The following is a 25,389-nucleotide window of genomic DNA, read 5'->3' on the forward strand; positions in this document are numbered from 1 at the left end:
CACACACACACTTGCACCCACAGATTCTGCGGGGCTCTTGGGTGAGCACAAGGCCTTTATTTCCAGAAAGGCCGTGCTGCTCACTGACTGCGGGGTGGCAGTGGGCTGCCTGGATTGGAACCCCGGCCTCACTACTGCTTAGCTAGTGACTCTCGACAGGTCCCCTCACCCCCCCCCCCCCCCGCTGCCGTTCCCTCCTTTGTTACCTCAAATCTTGAATGGTCGTGGAGGGGATTAAATGAGTCAAAATCTCTAAAAATGCTTAAACCAGTGCCTGGCACATGGCTAACATTATAGAAGATATAAGAATATTAGCCATTGTTATTACTTCAAAACTGGAAAGAAGACAGGGAATGTTTTTCCCCTGCTGGGAGAGAAAGCCTCACATTCACGGGCAGTGGAGGAATCAGAAAGAGCAACAGAGGCCGAGGTTTGAATCCTGGCTGGCCCCAGACAAGCTGGTGTGACTCTGGGAAAGTGGCTTCCTCTCTCTGGCCTCAGCTTGCTCATCTGTCGAATGGGGGCAGCGATCCCAGGGTGGCTGGGAGAAACCAGCATGACTGTGGGCATAGATGCACTTTAAAGCAGGTCCTGCCCTAGATGGCTGTTGGCCTCACTGTGGGGAGACCAGAGGCTCATGTTACCCAGGTTGAGCTTGGAGCAGTTCCCGTGGGTCACTGGACACTTGTACACGTCTCCTGTCTTCTGGTGGCCATTGGTTTCCAATGGAGCGCCTACAACCAGCCTGGGAAGGAAAAGAAGACATGTAAAGATGTTGGAGGAGGGGCTTCTTGGCTTCTTCCTGGCAGAGGATGGAACAGGGAGGGTGGTCCTGAAGGGAAGATGGGGTAAGGAAGGCAGGAGGAAATCATGAGGGGCAGCTGTGTGCAGACCTTCCAGCTCAGATATTTGTTTTCCACGGAGAGGGATGCCGGGCATTCGGCATGAAGTCATGGGGCCTGTGACCTACTCCAGGCCCTTGCCAGGATCTAGATACAGAAATGAAGACCATAAGGGCCCTGCTGCAAACGAGATGGAACTTAGTTCCTGGGAGAAGAGAGCAGGGCAGACATCATGGAGGAGGTGTGCTTGGGCTGAGTCTTGACGGATGTTTATGAGTTTGTCAAATAAATGGACGGTGGTAATGGTGGTCATTCAGGCAGAGGAATGATGGTTTTGGAGTCATAGAGTCTTGGCAATGTGTTAGGACTTGTGGAGGGCCTCATTCCTCACCTTGGGAAGCCAAGGGTCCTGGCTCTGGGGCAAAGCTGAGACAGCAAGCAGCATCCCAACCCAAATGGAGATTTCGCTCCCTTCGGACAGTCTTTCCGCTGGGGACCCAAGGACTGGGCTTGGTGTCTAGCGGTCACTCATGGCTGCCTTCAGAGCCATGAGTGAATGACTGAATCTTTGTACAAGGTGGGCAAGGCCCCCAGCTGGGGCTTCTGCCTTGAGCCTATGCCTTTTGTGACCTTACTTGGAAAGATGGTCTTAGCAGTTATAATAAGGGATCTTGAAATGAAGTTATTCTAGATAACACAGGTGGCCCTAAGTCCAATGGCTGGGTGTCCTCGTAGGCTCAACACAGAAGAGAGGCGAAAACCGTGTACAGATGGAGGCAGAGCCAGGAGGGACACAGCCACAAAACAAGGAATGCCGAGCCAAATGGAAGTTACAAGAGGCAAGGAAGGAGTCTCTCCTAGATCCTGCAGGGGAACATAGCCTGGCCCACACTTTGATTTTAGATGCCAGGAACCCTCTGGGCCTCCAGTGCTGCTCTCAGCCAGCGACCACCTCCTCTGCTCAGGCCTGACTCAAGAATGAAGCCCTGGCAGGGACAGAAGGTGCCAGAGCTCACAGTGCCCTAGAGGCCTCCGGTGCCCTAGAGGCCTCCCAGGCCCTAAGGCACAGGCAGCAGACAACAGTGGAGCTTGTGGTACAGGCACGGGGAGACGGTGGGACATAAAGACCACTCTGGGCGCCTGCTTTCCCCGGAGCTCCCCATCCCTGGTGACACTGCCCAAAGAAGCCATCGTGTCTTCTGACTTCTGATCGCTGAGAGGGGACAGGCTTTGAGGTTCAGGCTACCCAGAACTCCAGTGGCTTCTTGTGGTCAAATTCCCCCGGACCCAACTCCTGTCCACCTCTCACTGCTGTCAGGGAAGCACAATAGGTCTGAAGGGGAAGGTTAACAGAGCTCTGTTTGAAATTAGAGTTTATGAAATAAGAGCTGAGCTTTCTCCCCTGGGAACCAGATAATGACAGATTCTAAATATATCCGCTAATTAAGCCTGCCTATTTTTGACCAGCAGGAATTAATGGGACCCATAAAATCTGTTTGTCTAGACGACCGTGATTTTTGGCTACTTAATTCTGTGAGTGATTGTGTGGTCAAGGCTGTTGCAATTCTTTCTAGCAAGGGGAGTGGGGAGAGAGAGGGAGAGACAGAGAGACACAGAGAGACAAAGAGAGAGAGAGGGAAGGAAGGAGAGAGGTAGAGAGTGGGGTGGAGAGAGAGATAGACAGGGAGGGGAGGGAGCTATCTATCAGTAAGTGAGGCCTGGGCTCCGGGTTGGGTTTTCTGGCTGCTCCAGTTTTCAAGGTCAACCTGATAGGTGACTCAGACTTCCCTCCAGGGCCCCACCACCTGATGGTGAGTGCTTGCTGGAAAGAGTGCCTTTGAGGAATACCTCTTACGGCGCCTCTGGGAGAACTAGGCTCAGCAGGCTCTACATCAGAAAACCCAGGGCCATCTGCTAGAAAAGCTATCTCCATGTGTCTTCTAGAAAACACCCCAGCATCCTGACAAGGCAGATCCTCACAACTCTGCCCATTTTATGGATTGGAACTTTGAGGCCTCTGTTGGGGGCCTATTGGGTAAAACTCCCAGTACAGAGAGAGGCCTTTGGGTTGAGATTGTAGGGGCTCTTCTGGACTCTAGCTTGCTGTGTGGTCTTGAAGGTCATTGAACTTTCCAGACCTTGGTTTTCTTGGCTGTGAAATGGGGTTAACAACCCCCATACTATCTCTGTGCGAAGTCACAGATGTCAAAAGTCATCAGGAAACAGAGGTGCTACATTGAAGTAACCTATGCAGAAAGACTAAGGTCATGGGCCAGCCCCTACATCCCATGTCCATTCTCCAGAACGCATTTCCCCGGGGGACACTGGCATCTCAAGAGGTGACAGGACAGGGCATACTGTGCCCATATTACAGATGCAGAAGATGAGACCCCCAGGAGGGATGCTGACCTAGACCCCCCAGTTTGTCTGTGACAGAGCTGGGACCGGTTCTCCTGGGACAGCTTTGTCTGTGTTGTCCCAAATATTTCCTTGCCATGCAGTGAGGGTCTGGGTCAGCCTTCTTTACCACTCTCGAGGCTTGGCGTTACGTGTGCCTGTCAGGCTTGAGGTTTTGAGGATATGATTCAATCTCACTGTGAGGGGGTAACTGCCCAAGCCCAGGGAAAATGTTTGCGTCACCACCAAGACCAGCCAAATGGCTCCTGGGGTCTGGCAGCCCCGGCTGTCCCCTTATATAGCCATCTGCAGCATCAGGCCTGCTGTGCCTCTGGGGGCAGGACACCAATCCCTGTGGTGTGGGCACCAGACGGGAAGACAAACCCCAAAGGTCATGGCGAGCATCGGGCCCTTTCCATGCGCAGTGTGCTGTGACTCACTGGCTGTGGGCTCCCAGCATTCTTCTGGGAGCCGAGCTGCTGCAGATGGGAGAACTAGAGTCAGGCTTCGGCCCCAGCCCCTGGCGGACCCCTCCCTGGTAGCTGTCCTCTAGAGAAGCAAGGCCTTGCCAAGGGAGGAACTCCCCAGAAAGAGGGCCACCTGAGGAAGGCAGGTGTGGTGGCCTCGCTGGGGGTGGGGCTCCTTGGCTCCCAGCAGGTCACAGGCTAAGACAGGGGCCCTGGCTCTGTAACTCACACCCTCTCCAACAGGGCCCCCTGGGACTTCCTGACTTCCCCTTATCCTTGGCTCCATCCTTCAAGGCAATTTCAGTCTCTGAACCTTTACAAATGCATGCTCCTATCAGAAAAAAAGGTAACATGTACCTCCAGTGTGTATAAATTTACATGTCAATTACACCTGTGTGAAACTGTTAGTCTGTATCTTAAAGATAAGTAACGGTTTTTTTCAGATAAAATATAAATTTAAACAGAACTTGAATTATTTTATTTCTGTGCCCCAAGTATACTGTCCTGCTCATGCCCAGTGGTGTGCACATCCCACCCCAGACACCATTGTTCCCACAAAATTTTCGTTTGAGTCTGGCAAAATTCCCACCTACTCCAGGAAGCCCTCCCTGATTACCCCCAGGCTTTCCCACATGAACTAGGTGTGTAATACCTGCTGCCTGCTGCAGGAGGGATTTCAGTGTCATAATTCCTTGAGGGCTGAAATGTCCTTGTCTGGCCTTGTTGTCAGGACTAGCACTGGGTAGTGGCCTGGAAGGCCCTCAGTAAAGAGGTACCTATCGGCTAATCTGACATTCTGGCTGATGGTCCAGAGCTGCAGTAGCAGTTTCAGGAGCTTTCAGTTTTGCCTCTGACCTAAGAGGAACCCCAAGTTCAGTGCCCAGAAAATGTGTTACTGAGAAATAGAGTATTTTCTGTGCAAAGGAGTGACCCACCTTCCATTTAGTCAGTGTTGCTCGCTTCCTTGGTTCCCATGTCTCTCTTCCCACAGTCCTCATTTTTACTTGGGGATCCAGGGAATCTAGCTCCATTCCCAGTTCTAAGGAATGAGCACATACCTCAGGCAAGGCCAAGTTTATCCCCTGCTGCAGTGATTAAGTCAGGGTCATCCCTATCAGAGTGAATCTCTGGACTTCTGCTTGGGACTCAGGGACCAAAGTAGTTCCTTTTCTCCAGATGCCATATGTAGATGTTAGCCATGGAACTGCCGGCAGCCACCTTGTGGCAATGAGAGTTGTGAGCTGATGCATGGAAAGGGGGGGAGGGCTGAGAGAAGCATTAAGAGAAGGGGCTGAAGTCCTGATGATACTGTAAGCCCCTGGATCAAACTCTACCTGAAGCTAGATTTGCTGCTGGACTTTTCAGATATATAAGCAATAACTACTTTTTACCATATAAGCCTGTTTGGGTTGAGTTTGCAGATATTTATAACCACAGACATCTAACTACAGTGTGTAAGGCCAAAAAACCCACAGTTAAAATTACCCTTAGAAATTCCATATATTACCATGCTATAAGAGGAACCTAACATCCAAGACCAATGAGAGAGGAGCAGATTCCTACCCCTCAGTTCATGCTCCATCTGGGGCATATCCTTACTTTGTCATGGGTGGTGGGTGGATTCACAGACAACATGTATATTATTTCTCTGGTTGTTTAGCTGAATGCATAAAACCGTCCCCTGACCCACTCTTGTTAGAACAGAAATTCTTTTGTTCTGTGTGCATCACACTTACAACAGCTACTTAGATAGGGAGACCCGCACTCCAGGTATTTCTGGTTACCTGGTAACTGGCCTGGCAGGCCATCAGACCTGAGAGGAAACCAAGAGGTTCCTTGGGTCAGCCTCACGACCTAACAGTGAGTCATCGGAAGCCAGATCAGGGAAGTTCTGTATCTGAGGTCTCAGAGCAAACAGTGGCAGAGCTGGACTGGTATATGGCATCCTGATTCCCAGGGCAATGGTCCCCCAAAGCATGGAGGGTGGAAAACATGGGGACAAGGGCTGAGGTTCTAGGTGCAGCTCAGCCTTTTACTGGCTGGGTCTGGGGAGGTAGGTGTGAACAGCTTAGCTCCCCAACAGATGGAGTCAGCAGAAACCATGGGCACAAAAAGGCCATTAGAGGCTTGGGAAAAGAAAGAGGAAACTTCCGAAACTGCCATGGGCATGCCCTTGGGAGGAGGTGCTGAGCCTCGAGGTCAGAACAGACGGCTGAGGAAAAAGGCAGGCTGTAGGGTTTTATCTGCGACCCGGGCAGCCTCTTTGCCTCTCTCTGCAAGACCTGGCCCTCACATCCTAGGGCATCTGACTATCACTGACTATTTTTTTTTTCATTTTAATGAATCCTTTTTGGTGTCGTTGAATTACACTTGATTTTGATCACCAGAACAGCTCTGAGACTATAAGAACAGTTCATATCTGAGGTTCAGAAGGTGAGGTGACAAGCCTGTGGAGAGACACTGAGACTCGAAGTCCAGTGTCCAGTGCTCTTTCTACCATTGTGAAAGAGTGGCCAGCATGGAGTTCAGAAGGCCCAGCATGGAGGGGGCTGCCCCCCCAGAGCCAAATGAGCCCTGTGTCCCCTTCTCTCCCAATCACCCCATTCCCTCCCTCACCTGTTCCTCTCTCCCAGAACCCCTCCTCCACCAAACCCTCCCAGCCCTTTTGCTCCATTTCTTTCTTGGCTCCATTTTCCTTCCTTGAAATCAGATAGGGGCATCAGGGAGGGGGTCCACTTAAGGAGCAGAGAGCTCAGGGGAACAAAGGGGAGACTATTCCTTCAGTGAGGTTTTTCCTCTCCCTCTCTCTCCATGGAAAATGTAATCTCCCGCAGCCAACACGAATAGGGTGGCTAATGTGTTCAAGATGGGGCTGGGAAAGCGCTGAGCGCAGCAAACCCCGTGCTGAGAGTGGGGTGTGGAGGGAGAGCCCACTGGACACCTGCTGGTCTTCCCGGTTTGGTCGGAGGGGCTTGTGGCTCAAAGACCTGACAAGATCTGAACCCCTGGGGGCCAGGAAGATGAAGACCCCTCTGTGTGCCAGCATATCCCTAACTCCCCCTGCTCCTGTGCAACCCCCATCAGAGGTGGGACTCCTTTGTGTGCATTTGAAACACACACATGTACTGTGATGATTAATTTTATTATGTGCCAACTTGACGGGGCTTTAGGGAGTCCAGATCTTTGGTCAGACATTATTCTGGGTATATCTGTGAGTGTGTTCTGGGATGAGATGAACATTCAAATCTAAAGACTGAATAAAGCAGATTGTCCTCCTTCATGTGGGTGGGCCTCGTTCAAACAGTTGAAGGCCTGAAGACAACAAGAGGGCTGACCCTAGCGCCAGGAACAGAGAATCCTTCCTAACGGACTGCCTTGGAACTGGGACATTGCTTTTTCTTATTTTCAGTCTCAAATGGAAACTTCAGCTCTCCTAGGTTTCTAGCCGGCTGGCCTTCACCCTGTAACTACCCCATCATCTCCTTGGAGCCTCTAGCTTGCTGAAGTAACTTGCAGATCTCGGGACTCACCAGCCTTCATAGTCATGTGAACCAACTCCTTATAATCTCTTTATAGATATGTGTATGTACACACACACACATACACACATCCTATGGGTTCTGTTTCTCTGGGGAACCCCAATACAGCTACATAGTGCTTGTTATATTCCCAGGGTTTTACATGAATCTGATGCTGCCAATGATCCACACCCTCATTCATTCAATGAATCGTGAGCATTTATTGAGTTCCTGCTAATGCGCCAAGCGCTGGGGGCATGACAATGCACATGAGGTCATCCTGCCTTTGGGAACTCCCAGAGGAGCTCACCCAGGGACACGGGCAGGTTAACAGGTCATGACAACACCGTGGTGGTTCTCACAGTGGTGCCCAGACCAGCAGCATCAGCCTCCCTGGGTGCTGGTTAGAAATGCAACATCTTGCCCCCCAAGGCCCCGCCCACCCAAACTTACAGAATCGAAACTAAAAGGGGGAGCCAGCGTCTGTGTATTAATAAGCCCTCCAGCGATGCTGACCCATGTAATCATAATATACAGGGTAACCTGCGAACCTGGCTGGGCTCAAAGCCCCAAATCCATTCCAGTAAAACCCACCCTCTTCACTCTGCCTGCAGAAGCTCTGTATTGGCTCCCTGATGCTCACCTGCCTGTCCCCCCCCCCCTTTTTTATCAGGGTGGCTCTGAATGTGACACGACTGGGTCTGTCACTTAGGGCTCAGCTCCAAGGTCACTTCCCCCAAGGGGCCTTTCCTGACCACCTGCCCCTCCTGTCTCACCACATGCCTTAACTCCCTTTAGCACTTCGCCCTCTCTGAAGACACCGTTTTTTTGTTTGTTTGTTTTTGTTTTTTTAAGATTTATTTACTTATTCAAGAGAGAGAGAGAAAGCGCAAGCATGAGTGAAAGAAAGGGGCACAGGGAGAGAGACAGAGAGAATCTTGAGCAGACTCTGGGCTTAGCATGGAGCCTGATATGGGGTTCGATCTCACGACAATGAGATCAGGACCTGAGCCCCAACCAAGAGTCGGGCGTTCAACCAACTGAGCCACCTAGGTGTCCTTGAAGATGCTTCCCCCTCCATTCAGCATCATTTTTTTTTTTTTTTTTTTTGACAGAGAGAGCACAAGCAGGGGGAGCGGTAGGCAGAGGGAGAAGCAGACTCCCTGCTGAGAAGGGAGCCCCCTGTTCATCATCCTTATCTCCCAGTAGAATGTGAGATGCAAGGGGGTGAGGACCTTGTTGGCCAGGTTTGCATCTCTAGACACCCCAGCACCCACGAGAGTGCCTGGCACAGGTCAGCTCCCCAAAATACAATTGTTGGATGAATTAGCCAATCACCTGGCTCAGTGGAATGACTGTGATCCCATAGTCTGCAATTTGGGACGGCCGACCATAGGCCCTCCTTAGTCTCCCCAAACCTGTTAATCCAGCCAGGAGAGTGAACAAGCTCTACTGGAGGAAACAATACCTGAGATAAGGCTGTTAACTGCCCTGGGCTTCAGTGTTCTCATCTACTGAATGGGACTGAACACACCTAGGCTACTGGGGTTTTGAGGGTGGTGGGTCCCAGACCTTGCTGGTCATCAGAGTCACCTGGGGAGTTACCAATGCAGGTTCCTGGGCCTCACCTCCAGAAGGTTCTCGTTCAACCAGGTGGGGGACAGGGCCCAGGAATCTATTCTTAGAAGCTCCCAAGTGTTCAGGCAGGAAGCAGATGTGAGGTCTTGCAGACATGTGAAAAAGCACGTGCGTCCCAGGAATATTTACTACATCTGGGGATCATGACCACGGCACCTTTCTTACCTGTCCCAGAATGGTCCAGGAATTTTTGTTTTGTTTTGTTTTGTTTCTTTGGGTCACAAGAAAACACATAAGAAACACCTACTTTAACACATAAGTGATATATGCTTGCTGTCTGAAGTTCATAGTGCAGAACTGTGCAAAGTATCATATGCAAGGCCTCTCCCTTCCTCTTCACCCAGCCCTCTATAGATAGCCACCGCTAGCAATACGGGCGCAGAAAACCTTCTAGGTATTTATAGAGCAAATTTGGAAGATGGAATATTCTGCATATACGGTTCTGTAGTGAACTATTTTCACTTAATTATTTTGCAGTCGAACAACTTTCCATGTCAGTATATATTAATGACACACTTAGAGCTGGTCCCGGGCCCCTTGCCCCGGCGCCCACTCTGACCCTTCTCTGATTGTGCCCCCTCCCACAGGGTAAAGAATCCTAGAGGTCAAAGGGACAGGACACGTAGAGCCGATGACCACCCCCCCAGCCTGGGTGCCGGGACGCCGCAAACTCCTGTCCAAACAGCTCAGGACAGGCCTCTCCCATGGATCTGTCTTTCCCATGGTGGATCCTACCACCGACAGGGCCAGCAGAGGAATGGCTGCTCACTGGGGGTATGGACAGAGCTTGGAGGTGCGGCCTTTCATAGCCCTAATGAATAAAGACTCTGCAGGCCTAGCTACGTGGGGCAGTGTAGTCGATGGGGACAAAAGTCATGCCTGTTACTGTGCGGGAGGGCCCTGGAGCCGGCCCCCATCGTCTCGGGCACAGAGCCTGCCTGACAAGCATCAGCACAGCTGCTGACCTCATTCACAAGTTTGGCTTTCTGCTTTGTTCCTGGAAACTTCTGGGTCCACCTCAGCTTACATCCAAACAGCATTTTTTCCTAAGTTGCAGCAGAGGGAAGAGTGAGGGAAGGTGACCGCAAAGGACAATCTCAGCCCACTGGAAGGGAAAACAAGAACCTGACCCACTGACCGTGAAGAACGGAGTGGCCCCCTGTGCCGTTTAGCTCAGTGCCCCTCCCCTTCACACACCCAGCTGCCAGTCTCTCGGGGCCACTTGTTCTAGTTTTCACCAGACCTGGTGCTCTCCTTCCTACCTCTGTGTGTGCGGTCCCCTAATTCCACACTCTTGAGCCTGCCTCCTTCCATCCACTCGTCAGTGCCTCTTCTTCCAGGACGCCCTCCTTGATCTCTCAGCTCAAAGCTCTCTCTCACTTCCCACGAAGCTTTGTTTTTACCCCTCCTGTCTGTTTTTTCTCTCCTTTAGATAATTTGCCTCGAGAGAGCAGAGAGTGAGACCCTGATCCACCTTTAAGTCTCCCCTTCGATGCTGGTCAAAGTACCTTGAACACGGTCTAGTCTTCATAATTGCTTGTTGAGTGAATATGCAGATGGACAGTTGGAAGACACCGCTCATTTGGCAAAGACGAGCTGAATCTTCACTCTGCTTCTTAGAGTGCAGGTAGCCAGGACCCCTTCTGCAGCTGGGACACTGGCTTTGGAATGCCCTTGACCTGGTGCTCTCCAGGAGGGTGACTGTGGGTTGGTCTCCTTTTGGAGAGGGGAGCATAAGGATCCCCCCTTCTCTTTTCAAAATGTCCAATAAACCTGCTTATTTTTCTAAGCTGCACTCAAGGTTGCTTTCTCCCCCTAGTTCTAGAACAACTCTTTCCTCGGAAAATGAAATGTAAACACGCAGATAGTTTGGGCAGATGTTGCTCAGTGGAACGTATGGTTTCAATGTCGTGGCAGCTCCTCAGTTCAAACTTGGCCACGGAAGCCGCCATTCTCTCCCCCGTGTAGGCCTGCTTCCTCGGGGTCATGGTCAGGCTGGTGATACCCAAAATGTGACCAGCATACCCATCCCTGGCTTGTGGCACTGCCCCTCAGGCTGGGGAGGCAATTGCACAAGTACTTATGCGCATCTGGCTGAAGAAGAAATGTCAGAGGCTCTGGGTAGAGGCCGAGGTGCAGACGGGATACTCCTTAGTCCTACTGAGTCTACTACGGTTTCCATCAGCAGGATTTGGGGAGTGGAGCAAAAGAGGAGAAGAGGCAAAACAACAGATGCTGTTTTTAAATTTGGGGCTTGTTGTCATGTTTATGGTTAATTCCAATCTCCTTCCAGGCAGACTTAGTGACCTGGGGGAAGCCCCTGCCCTCTCTGGGCCTGTGTCCCCACCTGTGAAATGACAGCTTGGGAAGATTCAGTGCAAAGAAGGAGTCACTGAACCCATCGTATGAGCTGGGCACTGAGGATGGAAAGCCAAATGGAGCCTGGTCCACACCCTTAATTGGGAGCAGACGGAGAGACAAGGCCCTGGTGGTTTCAGGGCAGAGGATAGCACTACGAGAGGGGCCCCGGATGTGGTGGGGATGCAGAGGAAGGGCACTAGCTCAGCCATCTGGGGATCCTTTCTGGAGCAGGCAGCTGCTAGATAGAGCCTTGCAAGGTGACTAGCCCTCCACGAGGAGGAGTGATCGCCGAGTCCTGACGGGGCTAGGCTGTGGGCGTGCTTCTACTGCACCTGCTGTGGCAAAGGCTCCCATGGGCCAGGGATGGACCCAGAGAGACAGACAAGTGCCTGCCTTCACAGAGCTCGGCGTGAGGTCATTCTCAGCTGTGCTCATGCCATTCATCTCCCTTCTTCCTCCCCACCCGCATCTCCTCAACACCCCAAATTCCCACCCTTCTCCCTCGCTTGTTCTGAGAACTCTACCTAATGTGACCTGAACTGTATATAGATGCTTAGATGCCTACCTGCCGAAGACCATCGCATTTCCCCCCTATTCAGATTAACCCCCTGCCCCCTCCCCCCACTTTCCAGAGTCCTTAATTCCTGCATCTGGCCATGCCTTTGGGTTCAGGAATTGAGGGTCACTCTCAGTGTAAGCCTGGAAAGGAGCTAACCCACAAATCCATGAGAACTCACAGACCCCCTAAATCAGTGGTTCCGGAAACTTGGCTGGGCATCCAACTTGTGTGGGCATGTTTAGAAATATGGATTCCTACCTCCACAGATTCTGATTTGGCAAGTCTTTGACTGGGCTAAGGAATCTGTATTCTTTTCAATACTTTTGCAGGCAATTCTGTTCTGCCAGCTTGAGGAACCCCTGGATTATATTATGAGGTGATTACTAGGCTTTGAGATAATGGAAAACAGGATAATAGGAACTGGGGACAGGATGCCTGGTCATAAAACTGTTAACAAACACTACTTAACAAACATGGACTTTGAAAGCACTTTGTATGAACAAGCAAATAAACTAATGCACGCACAAATGACGGGGCAGTTGATCTTGTGTCTGAGCTTGTGCTAGGTGTTTCCTTGGACATTAACCCAAGTCACCCAGTTGGCTACTGGGCAGCTCTGGGGCCTCATTCTCTCTGGCTCTGGGCACAGGAGGGCGGGACACACAGACACCAGCCCTGAGTTGCATCAGGGAATTACTGGCTATGCAAAATCCTTCGAAGTACTTTCTGTCTGGTTCAGAGCTCAGATTTATTTCCCTCCTTTCCCTTCTGGATTGTGAGTAATGGCTCTTCCTACAGCATTATTTTGGAGAAGCTATAAGGAAGCACGGAGGCAGCAGACTCCCTCGAACCACTGGATGGATAGAATCTGTCATTACATCAACCCCATCATCCTCCCTCTTGGCTTACAAAATCCCTGGCTCAGTGGTAGGGGAGAAGCAAAGAGGACCTGATGCTATGAAGTAGGCACCTGGCATGGGACCAGACCCCTGTCCAGCCCCTACCTGCTGCCTGCCTGACTCCCATTCTACTGCCCCCCACCCATACTTCAGTCTCTCACCAACTCCTCCCATGTGGAGTCACTGTCCCCAGCCTCTTTACCACCAGAATGTCCAGCTTAGGGCTGCCCTGAGATTTAGGTAGGTCATAGCCTGACTTCTAGAACCATCCTCCCCTCCTCCCTCTTTGGGTCTGTGCCAGGCAAAGACAAATCAAAGGCGAGCCCTATCCTTGGGGGTCCTTTGCCACTTTTCTTAACTGGCTTTGTCTATAATTCTCCACGTCTGTCTGCTTTATTGGCTCAGGGTGACTCATCACAGCTAAACCAGGAATAAGTGATTCAAGAGGGAAAGTGGAAAGGATTTAGAGATTCCACAGAAGGCAAGAGCAACCTTGTCAAGACGGTCTTGAGTCAACGGCAAGCGTTTGCCATTGGCCGTATGTCTGAGGGATGCAGCCATGTGAAAGAGAAGAGCCATTGAAAAGAGATTGAAATCCCAAAGAGCTGTTAATTCTTCACAAAGTAGTCAGGGAAAGCTAGAAGGAGGTATTCTGTCCAAGCCTGGAGAAAGCAAGGGTTAAGTTAAGCTGTGGGCCATCACAGTTGAGGTTAGTGAGAAAAAGCATGTACAGCCCACTGATTTGGTTTTATAATTGAATATAACTTTAAGGCATGTTTCTTCCAATTATGGTTTTCAATAAGGAGCTTAGTCTTTCACATTTTGTAGCCAGAAGGCATGGAGGCACAGGTTGTTAGCCCTGAGCTGTAACATCAATGGGAAGCCTAGATGATTGATGTTAAGGAACGCCTACTGGCCGGCCTTGCTCCCCCTATTGTCAGTTATGAGAATTGCAGATAAAGGGCTAAGGTGCCGTTAATAACCAGTCTTGAAAATTCATTCAATCCTATGAAATTATAGAAAGCCATTCTCAAGATGGAGTGTATTTCAGCATCAGTTTGTTCTCCACGTCATATGAGGAGCCCTCCTTCCCTGTCCTGCGCTGCGGGTCCTTGAAAGAGCGTGCTGACAGAGGCCAAAGAGCCAGGTGGAAGAGACCATAGGCCCCTGGGGTATGTGTGTATGGGGGGGGGGGCGGGGGGGGTGGTGGAGAAGATGCTGAGTTCGCAAATCCCTCTGGCTTCCCTGAACTGCCCAGATGAAATTTATTTGCTTTCAAGGAGGTTAGTAACCTGGAGACTTTCCTTGCAATGTTTCCACTTACCCTCAAAGCATGCAATGGTTGGCTCTCTGCCTTTCTGTGCTCAGCACTAAGGTTGTTCCGGGACCCCGAGGGCCTCAGGTTGACCAGCTGTGTGTGTGTGTGTGTGTGTGTGTGTGTGTGCGTGCGCGCACGCATGCATGCGTGTGCACATGGAGGGGTGGGTAACCTGAGCCTTAGCTGACATACTCTTCAAGTCCTGGGACTTCCCTGGGTGGTTGTGGCCTTAAAAAGAAAAAAAAGAAGCAGATGGTGAAGGAGAAAGAAAAGAGAGAGGGAGAGAGAAAAAGGCAAGAACAGAAGCAGTATCTGCGGATGCGGGATGCCTGGAAAACTTTCGCAGGCCTAGTCTCTCCTGTGCACATGGCCCCAGAGTTCCCGCTGTGGGCTCTCCCTGGCAGCGCAGAGCCTGCTCTGTGTCTCTGAGGGCCTGAAGGTGCCTCGGGCTCTGGTCTGGAAGGACAGCTGTCTGGATTTCCACTGCTTCTGCCCACCCCAGCTCACGCTTTTCCGGGGCGTGCGCTGCCTGCAGGGTTCGGCTGGGGGCCTGGGCCCTGGGCCAACGTTTCCCCACCAGCACAGTTTTTCTCTCTCTCTTCCTCTCTCTGGTGCCTTGGATGGTTTCATCCTGCCCTGGGCTTTGCTTCTGTAGCGATTTATCCTTTAACCAGAATGACTCATGGTACCAGATTTTATTTGTTCCAAGAGAAAATAGCAGAGGGCACTTCTGCCCTGTGGTCTTGGGAGGCTGTTCTGGGGGCCTGAGCCAGGAGAAGAGCTGAGGCTGCCCCAGAGTGCAATTTTACAGCAGCAAAGGTTGAATCTGCCCCAGGCCTGACTGCCCATAAGGGCACCAAAGAGGAGGAGGGACGGGCTTGGAGAAGACCCGCCGTTCTGCCCAAGCAATAGTCGCTCGGGCCCTTTTCCCCGAAACCTCTCCCCGGACACCATATTCTTTTATGGAGCATAGACCAGCGCAGGGAAATATAACTCCAGCAAAATCTGCCCACAGTAGACACTTCCTACACCATCTCCTATTTCACCTTCAGGAAAGCCCTTTTGGGCTCTGGCATCATTGCGCCCATTTCACAAATGAAGAAAATGTGGTCCAGAAAGTGGCTATAAAGTGCTCCGTTCCCTTGGCTTGGAAAGTGGCTGAGCAGAGAACAGAACCCAGGTCCATGTGGCTCCAAAGCTTAGATGTCTCCTTAGTAAAAAGCCCCCTCAGTGTGCCTTCATTTATGTGCCCAGGCAGGACAGCTCTGCCAACCATGAGACCTGCCACAACCTCGAGGGAAGGGGCTACCAATGAGAGGCTGGAAATCGGCCGGGGCTGGGACAGGAGAGAATGGCAGGGCCAGGGGGCACCCCGGGCTTAGGCTTGACACCTGGTGTTCGTGGATACATTCCAGTCCACCCCCAATTCTATCATGAGTGGGACTTATCTCAGAATGCCCATTTAGACGGTCCATGCTATGAAAGAATCAACACCTTACCCCAATTAGAACTTAGGTGAAATAGGTATCACCTAGTAAGGAGCAGGGCAAGAAATCCGGAAACTAGCAAGAGGAAATGAGCAAAGAGAAGAAAAAAGAATATCCAAAGGAAGGAGAAAGCAGAGGAAGGGCTCAGAGAGACAGGAGGATGCCCAGGGATGACAGTGAGGTGTGAGCAGGTCTTTCTCAAGCCTCACCCCCAGCTGACTGTGGCTCCCCAAGTCCCCATTTCCCCACACATGGGGGCACCTACACGGTTCTGGTCATTTAGTGTCTGCCTGTTGTCATCAGCTTAAGATACCGGGAACAGAAATCTCTAGTCTGTGGTTCTCAGAGTGTGGTCCCCTGACTGACAGCACCAGCCGCCCCTGGGGACTTGCTGGATAAGTGCATTCTCAGGTCCCACCCCAGACCTAGTGACTCTGAAATTCTGGACCTGGTGCCCAGGGATCCCATGTAATGAGCCTTCCAGGGACTCTGACGCCCACTGAGATCTGAGAACCACTTGATCTAGAGTAGGAACTGAAGACTTCACAGATGTTGCACGGAGTCCTTTGGAGAGCTTTTGACTGACTCTGTGTGCCTAAGTTCACATCACGGGCATTTCCATCCATTGCAAGGGCTCTGGTCCTGTATGGGTTTGCCCAGCGCTGTATGCTCCCCAGCTGGGCTCCGCCACTACTTCCCGGACGGACACTCGGGATAACCCCACCCCCTCTCTGTTGCAGTTTTCCCTTCCTCTGCCCTCTGGGACACTGCACCCCCTCTTGCCCGTACGTCTGATTGTTCTCTCTCCCTCCTCCCCACTCATACCCATAGGCATCTGACAGTGCTTTCCACAGCCCCCTCCTTCTCTCTGATTGCTCCTCTTAGAATGTAGTTCTCCCAAACACATCTGAATCTTGGCTCTGATCTCCTCACCCAGTTGAAGGTCTCTGGCCCCTGCTGCCAGCTGATGACTTACACCCGATGACCCTTGGATACTTCAAACCAGTGGGACCAAAGCTTAGCTCATGTTCCCCCAAAGTTGGTCTCCTGTTGCCGAGTTTGGCTTTTCTGCCTTTTTGTTGGCTTCCCAGTCAGCAAGATTTGCCCTCAGTCACCTTTCATACTGTTTCAACTGCCTCCTTCTTGCCCTAACTCACTTGACTCCAACCACACACATTTTTCCTTGAACATTCCAAGCATCTTCCTACCTCAGGGCCTTTGCACTTGCCATTCCCTCCACCTAGAAGAGTCTTTTCTCAGGTATCCATGATTGTCCCACTCTCCCTTTCCTTTAGGTCTCTGATGGCTATCATCCGAGCACTGAGGCCTTTCTTGGTGACCTGCATAAGGTGGCAGCACTCACCTCACCCCGCCACCCCATTTATAAGCCCTCTTCCCTTGCTTAATATATCTCTGTTGCCCAGATCACCACTGGACAGACAATGCGCAAACTAACAACCTGTCTTGTCCCACTAGAAGAAGAGCTCCCTCAGTGTTGGGACTTTGCCGTTTTGCTCACCATTGAATTCCCAGGACCTAACACCAGGCTCACAAGGATGAATGAATGAACTGTTGACACTCACAAAGCAGGCCCCTTCCTCAAGCCCCAGGCCTTATACCCTCCACTCGCCTAGACTTCCATAGGCCTCCCACCAGCCTCCTCACTTCCAGGCTCTCCTTCCCTCAATTCCCTCCTCCACATAGTAGCCAAATTGAGCACTCCAGAAATTACAGCTCTGATGAACCACTCTCCTGCTCTAAAACCTCCATTGGCTCCCCATTGCCTCCCAGATAGAGTCCCCTTCTCTGGTGTTCTCCTCACCCTCCCAGCCTGTGACCTCCCTGCTTGGCTTTCTGCACCTTCTCCTCTAGCCACATGGGAAGTGTCCTTTTTCTAAAAGTGGCCTCTTCTTTTCCATCTCTGTACAAATAGCCATGCTAGTCCCTCCAGTTCTCTCACCCATGTGCATTCTGCCCATGGAAATCCTATCCATCTGAAAGCCCCCTCTTCCACAGCCTTTCCTGATTCCCTCCACTTACGGAATTAGAACTTTTTCCATCACATGGATTCCCACCATTCTTTCTGTGTGCCCTCTCTTGGTATTTATCATGAAGTATTCGGGTTCTATGAACATACACCCTCCCTTCATGGCTGGGCTCAGCACATTTATGTGAATCTGCTAGTGTTGGGTCCTAGGGATACCATTGCCTTGGTTCTTGTGAGGCCAGCAGCGGGGCCAGTGGGGAGGGGCACCTTGAAGGAAGACTGTAGGTTCCAGCTGGCCTCTGGGCTGGGGCTGCTTCTGTTCTGGGCTCCTTGGGCCTAATGAGATCTGGGCTCCAGACCTGGCTCAGAGCCTTACTAATTATGTCCTCTCTCTCTCTTGCGTTTCAGTTCCTCCACCTGTAAAATGGGGACAAGCCAACTTCTCTCACAAGTTGCTCATGTCCCTAACTTGCACCCCAGGGAACTTGCCATGCCCTCTTGTTCTTAAAGCCCAAAGGGGTTTAAGTTCCAAAGGGGCCCCTTTGCAGAGCCCACTAAGGCTGTTTGGCTTCCGCTCCCCACTGCCCTTGATGGGAGAGTGCCAAATGCCCTGCCTTGCCGAGAGCTGAGGCTTCTTTCTCCAAGGGGTGAGAGCTTCAGTGACAAACTGAAAGCCCGTGAGGCCTAGTTCTGTTTCTCTTCAGCACGAGGAGGCTTCCTGCTCCTGGGAACTGAAGACTTTAAAAACCAACTGATTTAATGACTTCAATGTACATGCATTAGAGTCATATGGATTAAATTTCTCTGGAAATACACAGGGGCTTTAAAAGCAGGAGCAGAGAATACTCAGCACAAGAGGAATTTGTTTTCTTTTTTCCTTTTTGTGTGTCTGTGCATGTTGTTATTATTGCTAAAACCGAGGCATGTGGGAAACTGTTCAAAATTATGTCCACCAGCTTTGACCAGTTTGAGCCTGGAATTGGGGGCGCCATAGGCAGGAGGTGAGGGGCTCAGAAAATAAAGTGGCATCCCCACCAAGTCTGTCCCCTCATCCTCCAACTGTTTCCATCAGGCTCAGGTGCCCTTGACGTTTAAGGAGGCCCACAGTCTGGTAAATGGGGGCTGGGCCTCATAGGCGCCTGTGGTGGATGATAGCTGGGGGAGGGGCCTTCTATGTGGCAGGGTTGGGAGCTGAGTCTTTGGGCAGGGGCTGGGGAGTGATGTGGTTCCACACTGGCACGTCGCTCCCTCCAGTGGAGATGGTGATCCTCAGGAGTCCCCCTCTCCCTGCTAGAGTCTCCTGGGGGAGCTCTTTAAAACACAGATTCTGTGGCCTCACTACAGGCCCAGGAGATGTGGGCCTGGGATCCAAGTCCATACCCAGGAGGCAGGAAGAGCCTAGGTCCGAAAGAGATGCTCAACCAAGTTGGAGAGGCCCGATTTCAGGTTTGGCCTCTTGCTGGCTGTAAGGAATTCAATCCCCAATTTCCTGCTCTGCACATTCACATTTGAGATATTCTTTGACCTTGCCTAGCACTGAGATAGGTATGTTCATATCCATTTTACACACCTGCTAATAGAGGTGCAGGGAAACAGAGCTTCTCCCAAGACCTCCCCCCAAGCCGCCATCTTTGGACGGCAAGCCTTTGCTTGCACTTGTCTTCCCTTTGAGGTGTCTCCTGGCAGGGAGTTGAACCAACACAAACCCCTGGGGCCGTCCCCATGCATCATGTCCAGCCAGCATCTCCCAAATTACACTGGCATCAACCTCTTTCCCTATAATCAACACCCCCAGGGGCTTAGGTCTGAATACAACTCTTGAGATGCTGCCTAGAGGACAGGAAAAATGGGGGCCAGAGGGGAAGCAAGGAAGTAAGATGAGCAGGGGTATCCCTGCAGTGAGGACAGGGATTCCTGAAGGGTCCTGTGGGCCCCAGATCGTTCTGCATGAGCTGCGGCTTCCTGGGACTCTGAGGCCTCTCTCTGGCTCTCCCAGCCCATGAGCTATGGCAGAAAACAAGCCAAGGTCAAGTGGCTCCAGTACAATACCACTCCCCTTCCATGACGTACTCAGATCAGCAAACAGGACCAGGAGTTGAATCTATCCTACATTACTGCTCATCTAGGCCCATCCTCCAAGACCTCACTCAAATGCCCCTCTTCCATGAAGCCCTTCCAGAGACCCCAGGCATGCAGATTTCTCCTTTTGAACTCTGGCTGGGTTTCTTTTATGAGCAAGATGCTGTGCTGGGAGATGATGATGGTGTCCAGGAGGGGAGATATGCCTAAGTGACTCCAACATAAGGTAGGAAGTGATATTGTCACCAGAAGAGAGGGCTTGGGAAGGGTCAGACCATCTTAGGCTAGGAGAAGGATCTGGAGAGCCTCATGGAGAAAGTGGCCTCACAAAGAGAAACATAATGAACACCAGCTTTTATTTTGTCTTGTATAATTTAATTATTTCAGGGGTATTAGTGTGGCCTCCTCAAATGGTCTGTGAATTATTTGAGAGTGAAACCATGTCTTACTCATACTAATATTTTGCAGAGTCTAGTAAAGTTTATTAACAGAAGCTTAATAAACAAATATGAGTCAAAACAATTTCAATCTTGCCAAAGCCAGTTCTATTTCATCCTTAAACCTTCATCCTGTGTAAAAAGTTTGGATATTATGCCTCTTACGTTTGGGCAGGGTGAGAGAGGTTTAAATCATTAATTTAGTCTTTCAAAGCATGTTCTTTTGAGCATCTACTAATTGCCAAGGAGTGTACCCCTCATTTTAGGAAAAAAGGTGATCACTATTCAGCTTGATAAACATTATAAAAAATGAAATACAAACCTTATGGGGGCAACTCATCCAGTGATGGGAAGGGAAGGTCAGAGAAGTGAAATCTCAGTTGGTAATAGGAAAGAGGACTTTTAGTTGTAGCCATAAACTAACTGCAAAAGCTACATAAAACACATGGAACAATTATTTTCAGGCACTGGACAGCAATCAACGCAAAGGTCAGTACTTGAGAAAAGGGAACCCCAGCAGCTAATGCCACATTCAGCCTAGCCCTCTCCATGAAGGCATTTTCCTTATTTTGGCATGGGAATGGAATCCAGAGAGCAGCAGTATTGCTGCATGGAGGGAACAGTGATTGGAGTTGGGGCTGAAACTAGAGTCTGGTGGGGGCAGGCAGAGGGAGAGAGCCACAGAGAAAGAGCCAAAATTCTGCTAAAATTTTCCCTCAGGATCCTTGGCTGGCTTCTAAGTTGTGTATGCATAGTGGGAGACTCTAGAAAATCTGTTAGAGAAGAGCCCTTGGGGAAGAGATATTAGAGACTGTCCAGTGCTTGGGGTATGTTGGGGTACATGCTCAGTCTGAATGGAGAAACTTTAATGAATACTACAGGCTTTCAGTTGAGATCCCAGAAAATCCATGCCCTAGGAATAAAGACTACAGCCCCGAAGTAAGGACAAAACAAGATGATATCTGCCCTAACCAAGGCCCAGGCCAAGCCACAGTAAGATCAAGCCACGGTAAGATCTAGGTGATTTCCTCAGTATTTTAATTGCCTATCAGAACAAAATGTGTACTTCTTTAAAGGAAGATAACAACCTAGAGTCTCTACTGTGTACTATTCACAATATTCACCATAGAATAAAATACAAAAAATACTGAACAGGGAAAGAATCAGGAAAAAATGACCGATAATCATGAGATGAAATAGTCACTAGAAGCAGACCTGAAGTTGCTTCAGATATTGGCATTAGCCATGGACTTCAGAATAACTATAATTAGTATATGAAGTAAAATAAAACAGAGTAAACAATAAGCAAATGGGAGAGATAGGTAGTAACTATTGGTTCTAGGATGCCTGCTCCCTGTGTTGTTTTCATCCCCATTTTTCAGATGAGAAGATCGAGGGCCAGCTATGGAATGCTTGAGGTTTCACAGTCAGGGGCAGACCCTGGGCAGCTGGGACAGGAAATCAAGTCACTGGACGTGGGGGTGTCTGCACATGTGAGAGCTATGTTGGGCAGCTGGTGGAGGGGACAGGTGTGGGGAGGTCTAGGGTAGGCTGGGGTGGCAGCTCTCACTCACCACTTCTTGCCGTCGATGTCATGCTGCTGCACCGTGTAGCCGAAGAAGGCAGCCCTGGAGCCGGCAATGATTCGAGGTTTTCTGGTGTCTATGTTGAAGGTGTCTGTGAACCCTGGGATGGGGAGAAGAGGGTAATCAGGCAGGCAGAGGGGTGGGCCCCAATGGTTTGATGGGCCCCACTGGCAGGTCTTGGCTATAGGAGGAGTATATTCCCCTTTCCTTGGGGAGTCTCCATATGAAATGGCTAAGGTAGTCCCCGCTTGTAGGAGCCCATGGTCTGATGGGAGAAGGCCCAGCCCTGGCCCTGCAAGAGCCATAATCTGATAGGGGAGGCATAAAATGTATTCCCAGGTAGATCAGGTCTGGCTGGGAAGACCTGGTCCCTCCCACTGAGGATTCTTGGTCCCATGGTAGGGGTGGGGACAAGGCCACTCCTTTCCTCCTCTACCACTCCTACCTCCAATACTGCTTCTTTTAGCTTTTGCTATCTTCTTCCATTTTGTTTTCTATTTTCCCTCCTTTCTCCTCCTTCTTTCCCTCCTATTCTTTCCTCTCTGGTCTCCTCTCATCTCTGCCTGTTAAAGAGTCAAAGAACTGGTTTTCCCACCTGTCCCCCAAGCCTGGGGTCCTAATGGTCATGGCTCCAACTCTACCAGTTCACCACTGCCTTCTGAATCAATTTGCAAATCTCTGCCTGGCTTTAGTTGGGGACACTGCTTGGCTGGGGCAGTCAATGAAAAGCAGAGGAAGAGTTCCATAACCCTTTCACCCTGGCCTCTACCGTCTTCTCTGTTTGGTTAGGTCACACATCAGTGAACTGATTCTATCTGCTGGAGAGCCTTGGTGTTGAGCCTTTGGTATTCTTGTACCAAATCACAACAAACAACAACTCACATCTGCATGGTAACTTGGGTTTCTGCGTCTCCTCACATCAGCCATTATTTTCCCTTAAGGAACCTTGGGAAAATAAGCAAGCATCGTCTATATTTGGCAGAGGGGTTTCAACCCCAGAGAGGGGAAGGAGGCTTGTCCAGGGATGCACAGCAAGTCAGTGGTAGCATCAGGAGCTAGCCCCTCAGATGCCTGCTCTTTGACTCCTTCTCTCCATGAGGCATTTTCTGGGCATGTCCGGCCTCCTTACCTATTATCATTAACAGGAACACCAAACTTGGGACCCATGAGATTTAAGGGGTAGGATCCTACCATGAGACCAAACTTTCAGATTAGTGAAGTACAACCAATAGAATAGAATAGAATAGAATAGACAGAATGTCATTGTCACCCCTTTCATGTGTAGCGCACTTTTTGCCTTTCAAAGAACGTCTATATATATGTTACCCTTTGACCTCCATGACAGTCTTGTGATGTGGGTAGCGAAGGGTAGCCCCCTAGACAAGGCCTCTGAATGTGAGACTTGCACCTTGAGTGTCCCATTGTCCTTCCCGTGGACACTGAACCCTGGGCTGAGTGTTTGAGGGTGATACCCAGGAGCACCTACTTGAATAAGACCTATTGTATGGGAGCAAGTAGTTTCTTCCACACTTTTTTTTTTTTTTTGCTCTGAAAATGGATACAGTTTCATCGGTAGAGTCATTGAATTACAGTCCCAGAGGGAAAACTGGAATGCCTTAGAGTAGGGATATTAGATATATCTAATGTCAATTGATTATTAGTGCTGCCTAGAGCACTGAGTTAAGAAAGATTCTGAGGTCAAGTCTGTGTTGAGCAGGCAAGACTACTGTGATCTGTGAGCAATGCCCGCTGGGGATAAGGACCATGGCAGCAAGTTGCTATGTAGCTGCCAATCCTGTCTTCATGATTCTTAATCTGCCACATGAATTTAGTGTCATGGCCCAGAGTGGTGGTGGGAGCAGAGGAGTACCTAACCCTTTAGTGCCTTCTTTCTAAGGCCCAGACCATGAATGGGCTTCTCAGCCTGGTTAGCAGTGCGCAGCCTCAGGGAAGAGGTTCCTGGTCTGGTGAGCACAGGGGGATCAAGGAGCACCAGTTCTTAGCCAGTAAGGGCATGTCATGGAGGAGAGAGGGACACTAGTGTCCTCTGTGCAGAGCTGAGAGGTGGCTATGGATGGGTCAAAGAAGTGGAGTTGCAGATGAGGAACTGCAAATCGGTCCCATAAATGAACACACTTACACACATGCACACACCCACACCCATGCACACTATAGGCCTGTGTGCACACACACATGCTCGCACACACAGATGTAACACACAAGTCTGTCCACGTGCACACGCACACACACACACACACTGTTATATGCACAGGTCACACACAGTCCCTGATTGTGTGCAACACTTTACCTGGCTCCCTGTGCTCCCTGTAGACACCCCGTGGCTGTCCCTGGTCCTCCTGTTTCTGGATCTGACCTCAGCAGCAGGGGGTGGCCCGGAGTAAGAGGAAGGCGCATTCTGGCTCTTGGGACCCACCCACCTGGAGGGTGAGGGTCAGGGAAAACAAGGCCAAAAACTGTGTCTTTGAGGTCTTCCCACTATCAGTGCTTCTTGTGTGAACATGGCCAGAGGGATCCTTCTAAAACCTGTGAGGTCCTGTCAGTCCTCAGTCCCATCCCCTCCACCAGGTTCCCACCCCACACAGTCAGGGCCAGACTCCTTACCCACAAGGCTCTGCGTCGCCACGCCCCCCCCCCCCCCCCCCCCCCCCGTGCTGTTCCCTCTGCCCCTTATTCCCTGTCCTCCTCCTCCATCCTTCTGCTCCAGTCGTGCTTTGTCAGACCACCTCTGCTCAGTGTCTTTGCCCTGGCTGTTCCCTCTGCCTGGAAGGTTCCTCTCCCGGTTAGCCACATGGCTCACCCTTTAAGTCACCGGTGTCCCTGTTTTAGCTCCTTTTTGTCTACCAGCAGACCACCCCGTCACTCTCGACCCCCTTCTCCATTCCTCCTGACAGCACTGATCACATAATATATATTTGTCTGTTTCTTGTCACCTGGATGGTAGTTGATAATATTCTTAGGTTCTCGTTAGTGGCACGAGACACTGCTTTGCCCTCCTGCTCACACTTAGGGCCTGAATAGAGACCAAGCCCTTGGCGCAGAGTCCTATGGACCGACTGATTGGAGGGTTGGGGACGAGGAGGCACACGGGGCTGGGGTGTCCTCTCCCTTTCATGAGGAAAAGGAGAAAGAAAAGTCTATTCACTGAGCACGGAGATGTTCCAGGCACGATTCTAGGTATCTAACCATCAATTTTACATTCATTAGTTAAATCTCACACCAACCCTGTAAGACAGGTACCATACCTCTGGGAGATTAAATAATTTGCCCTAAATGAGAGCAAGTCCAAGACCAAAGAGCTCCGGGCCCTGGGGTGATTGATGTGTTACCCCTGGGGGACCAGACTTTCATGAGAAGGACCCTCTAGGGAGGAGGGAATATTCTTTTCAGAGAAGGGGATCTTCCCTGACCTCTGTCCTCAGATGTCAGCAGGCTTTGCCTTTGGGGTCTGCTGGGAGAAGCACACGGAGAGAAGGCAAACCTCCCTATGCTCCTTCCCTCACTTGGGGGTCTGTCTGGGACCAGCCCAGTCTCCCCCCACACCCCCATCCTCAACCTCCTGGGGACAGGATTAGTGAAGTGGGCCACAGGGAAGAGGACCAAAGCCCCTCAGGGTCAGGGTGTTAAGTGACAAGGTGCTGGCATTTTCTTTTGGCCAAACGGAGTCAGATAATGGATTTCCTAATGTGATGTCAAGTCCGACACTCCGACCTTGGCTCCCAGCAAGATCTGTGGCGTGCTCTTCTGATGGCAGACGGCTTCCATGCTTGGGGAATGTACCCTTCTCAGAGATTTA

At 50.7% G+C, this 25,389-nt stretch overlaps 1 protein-coding gene across 1 annotated transcript in view; it reads right to left on the reverse strand.

Annotated features, from left to right (window-relative positions):
* Positions 1-25,389, reverse strand: part of ITGA11 (integrin subunit alpha 11) — a 114,429-nt gene that overhangs the window by 64,055 nt on the left and 24,985 nt on the right. Inside the window, exons 2-3 of the mRNA XM_032343008.1 lie at positions 21,564-21,675; positions 645-745 (exon numbers count right to left, since the gene is read on the reverse strand). Of these exons, the coding sequence (XP_032198899.1) occupies positions 645-745; positions 21,564-21,675 (213 nt within the window). The remainder of the gene's footprint in view (positions 1-644; positions 746-21,563; positions 21,676-25,389) is intronic.

Source organism: Mustela erminea, chromosome 5 (genome assembly GCF_009829155.1).
Source record: "Mustela erminea isolate mMusErm1 chromosome 5, mMusErm1.Pri, whole genome shotgun sequence".
Classification (NCBI taxonomy): Eukaryota; Metazoa; Chordata; class Mammalia; order Carnivora; family Mustelidae; genus Mustela; species Mustela erminea.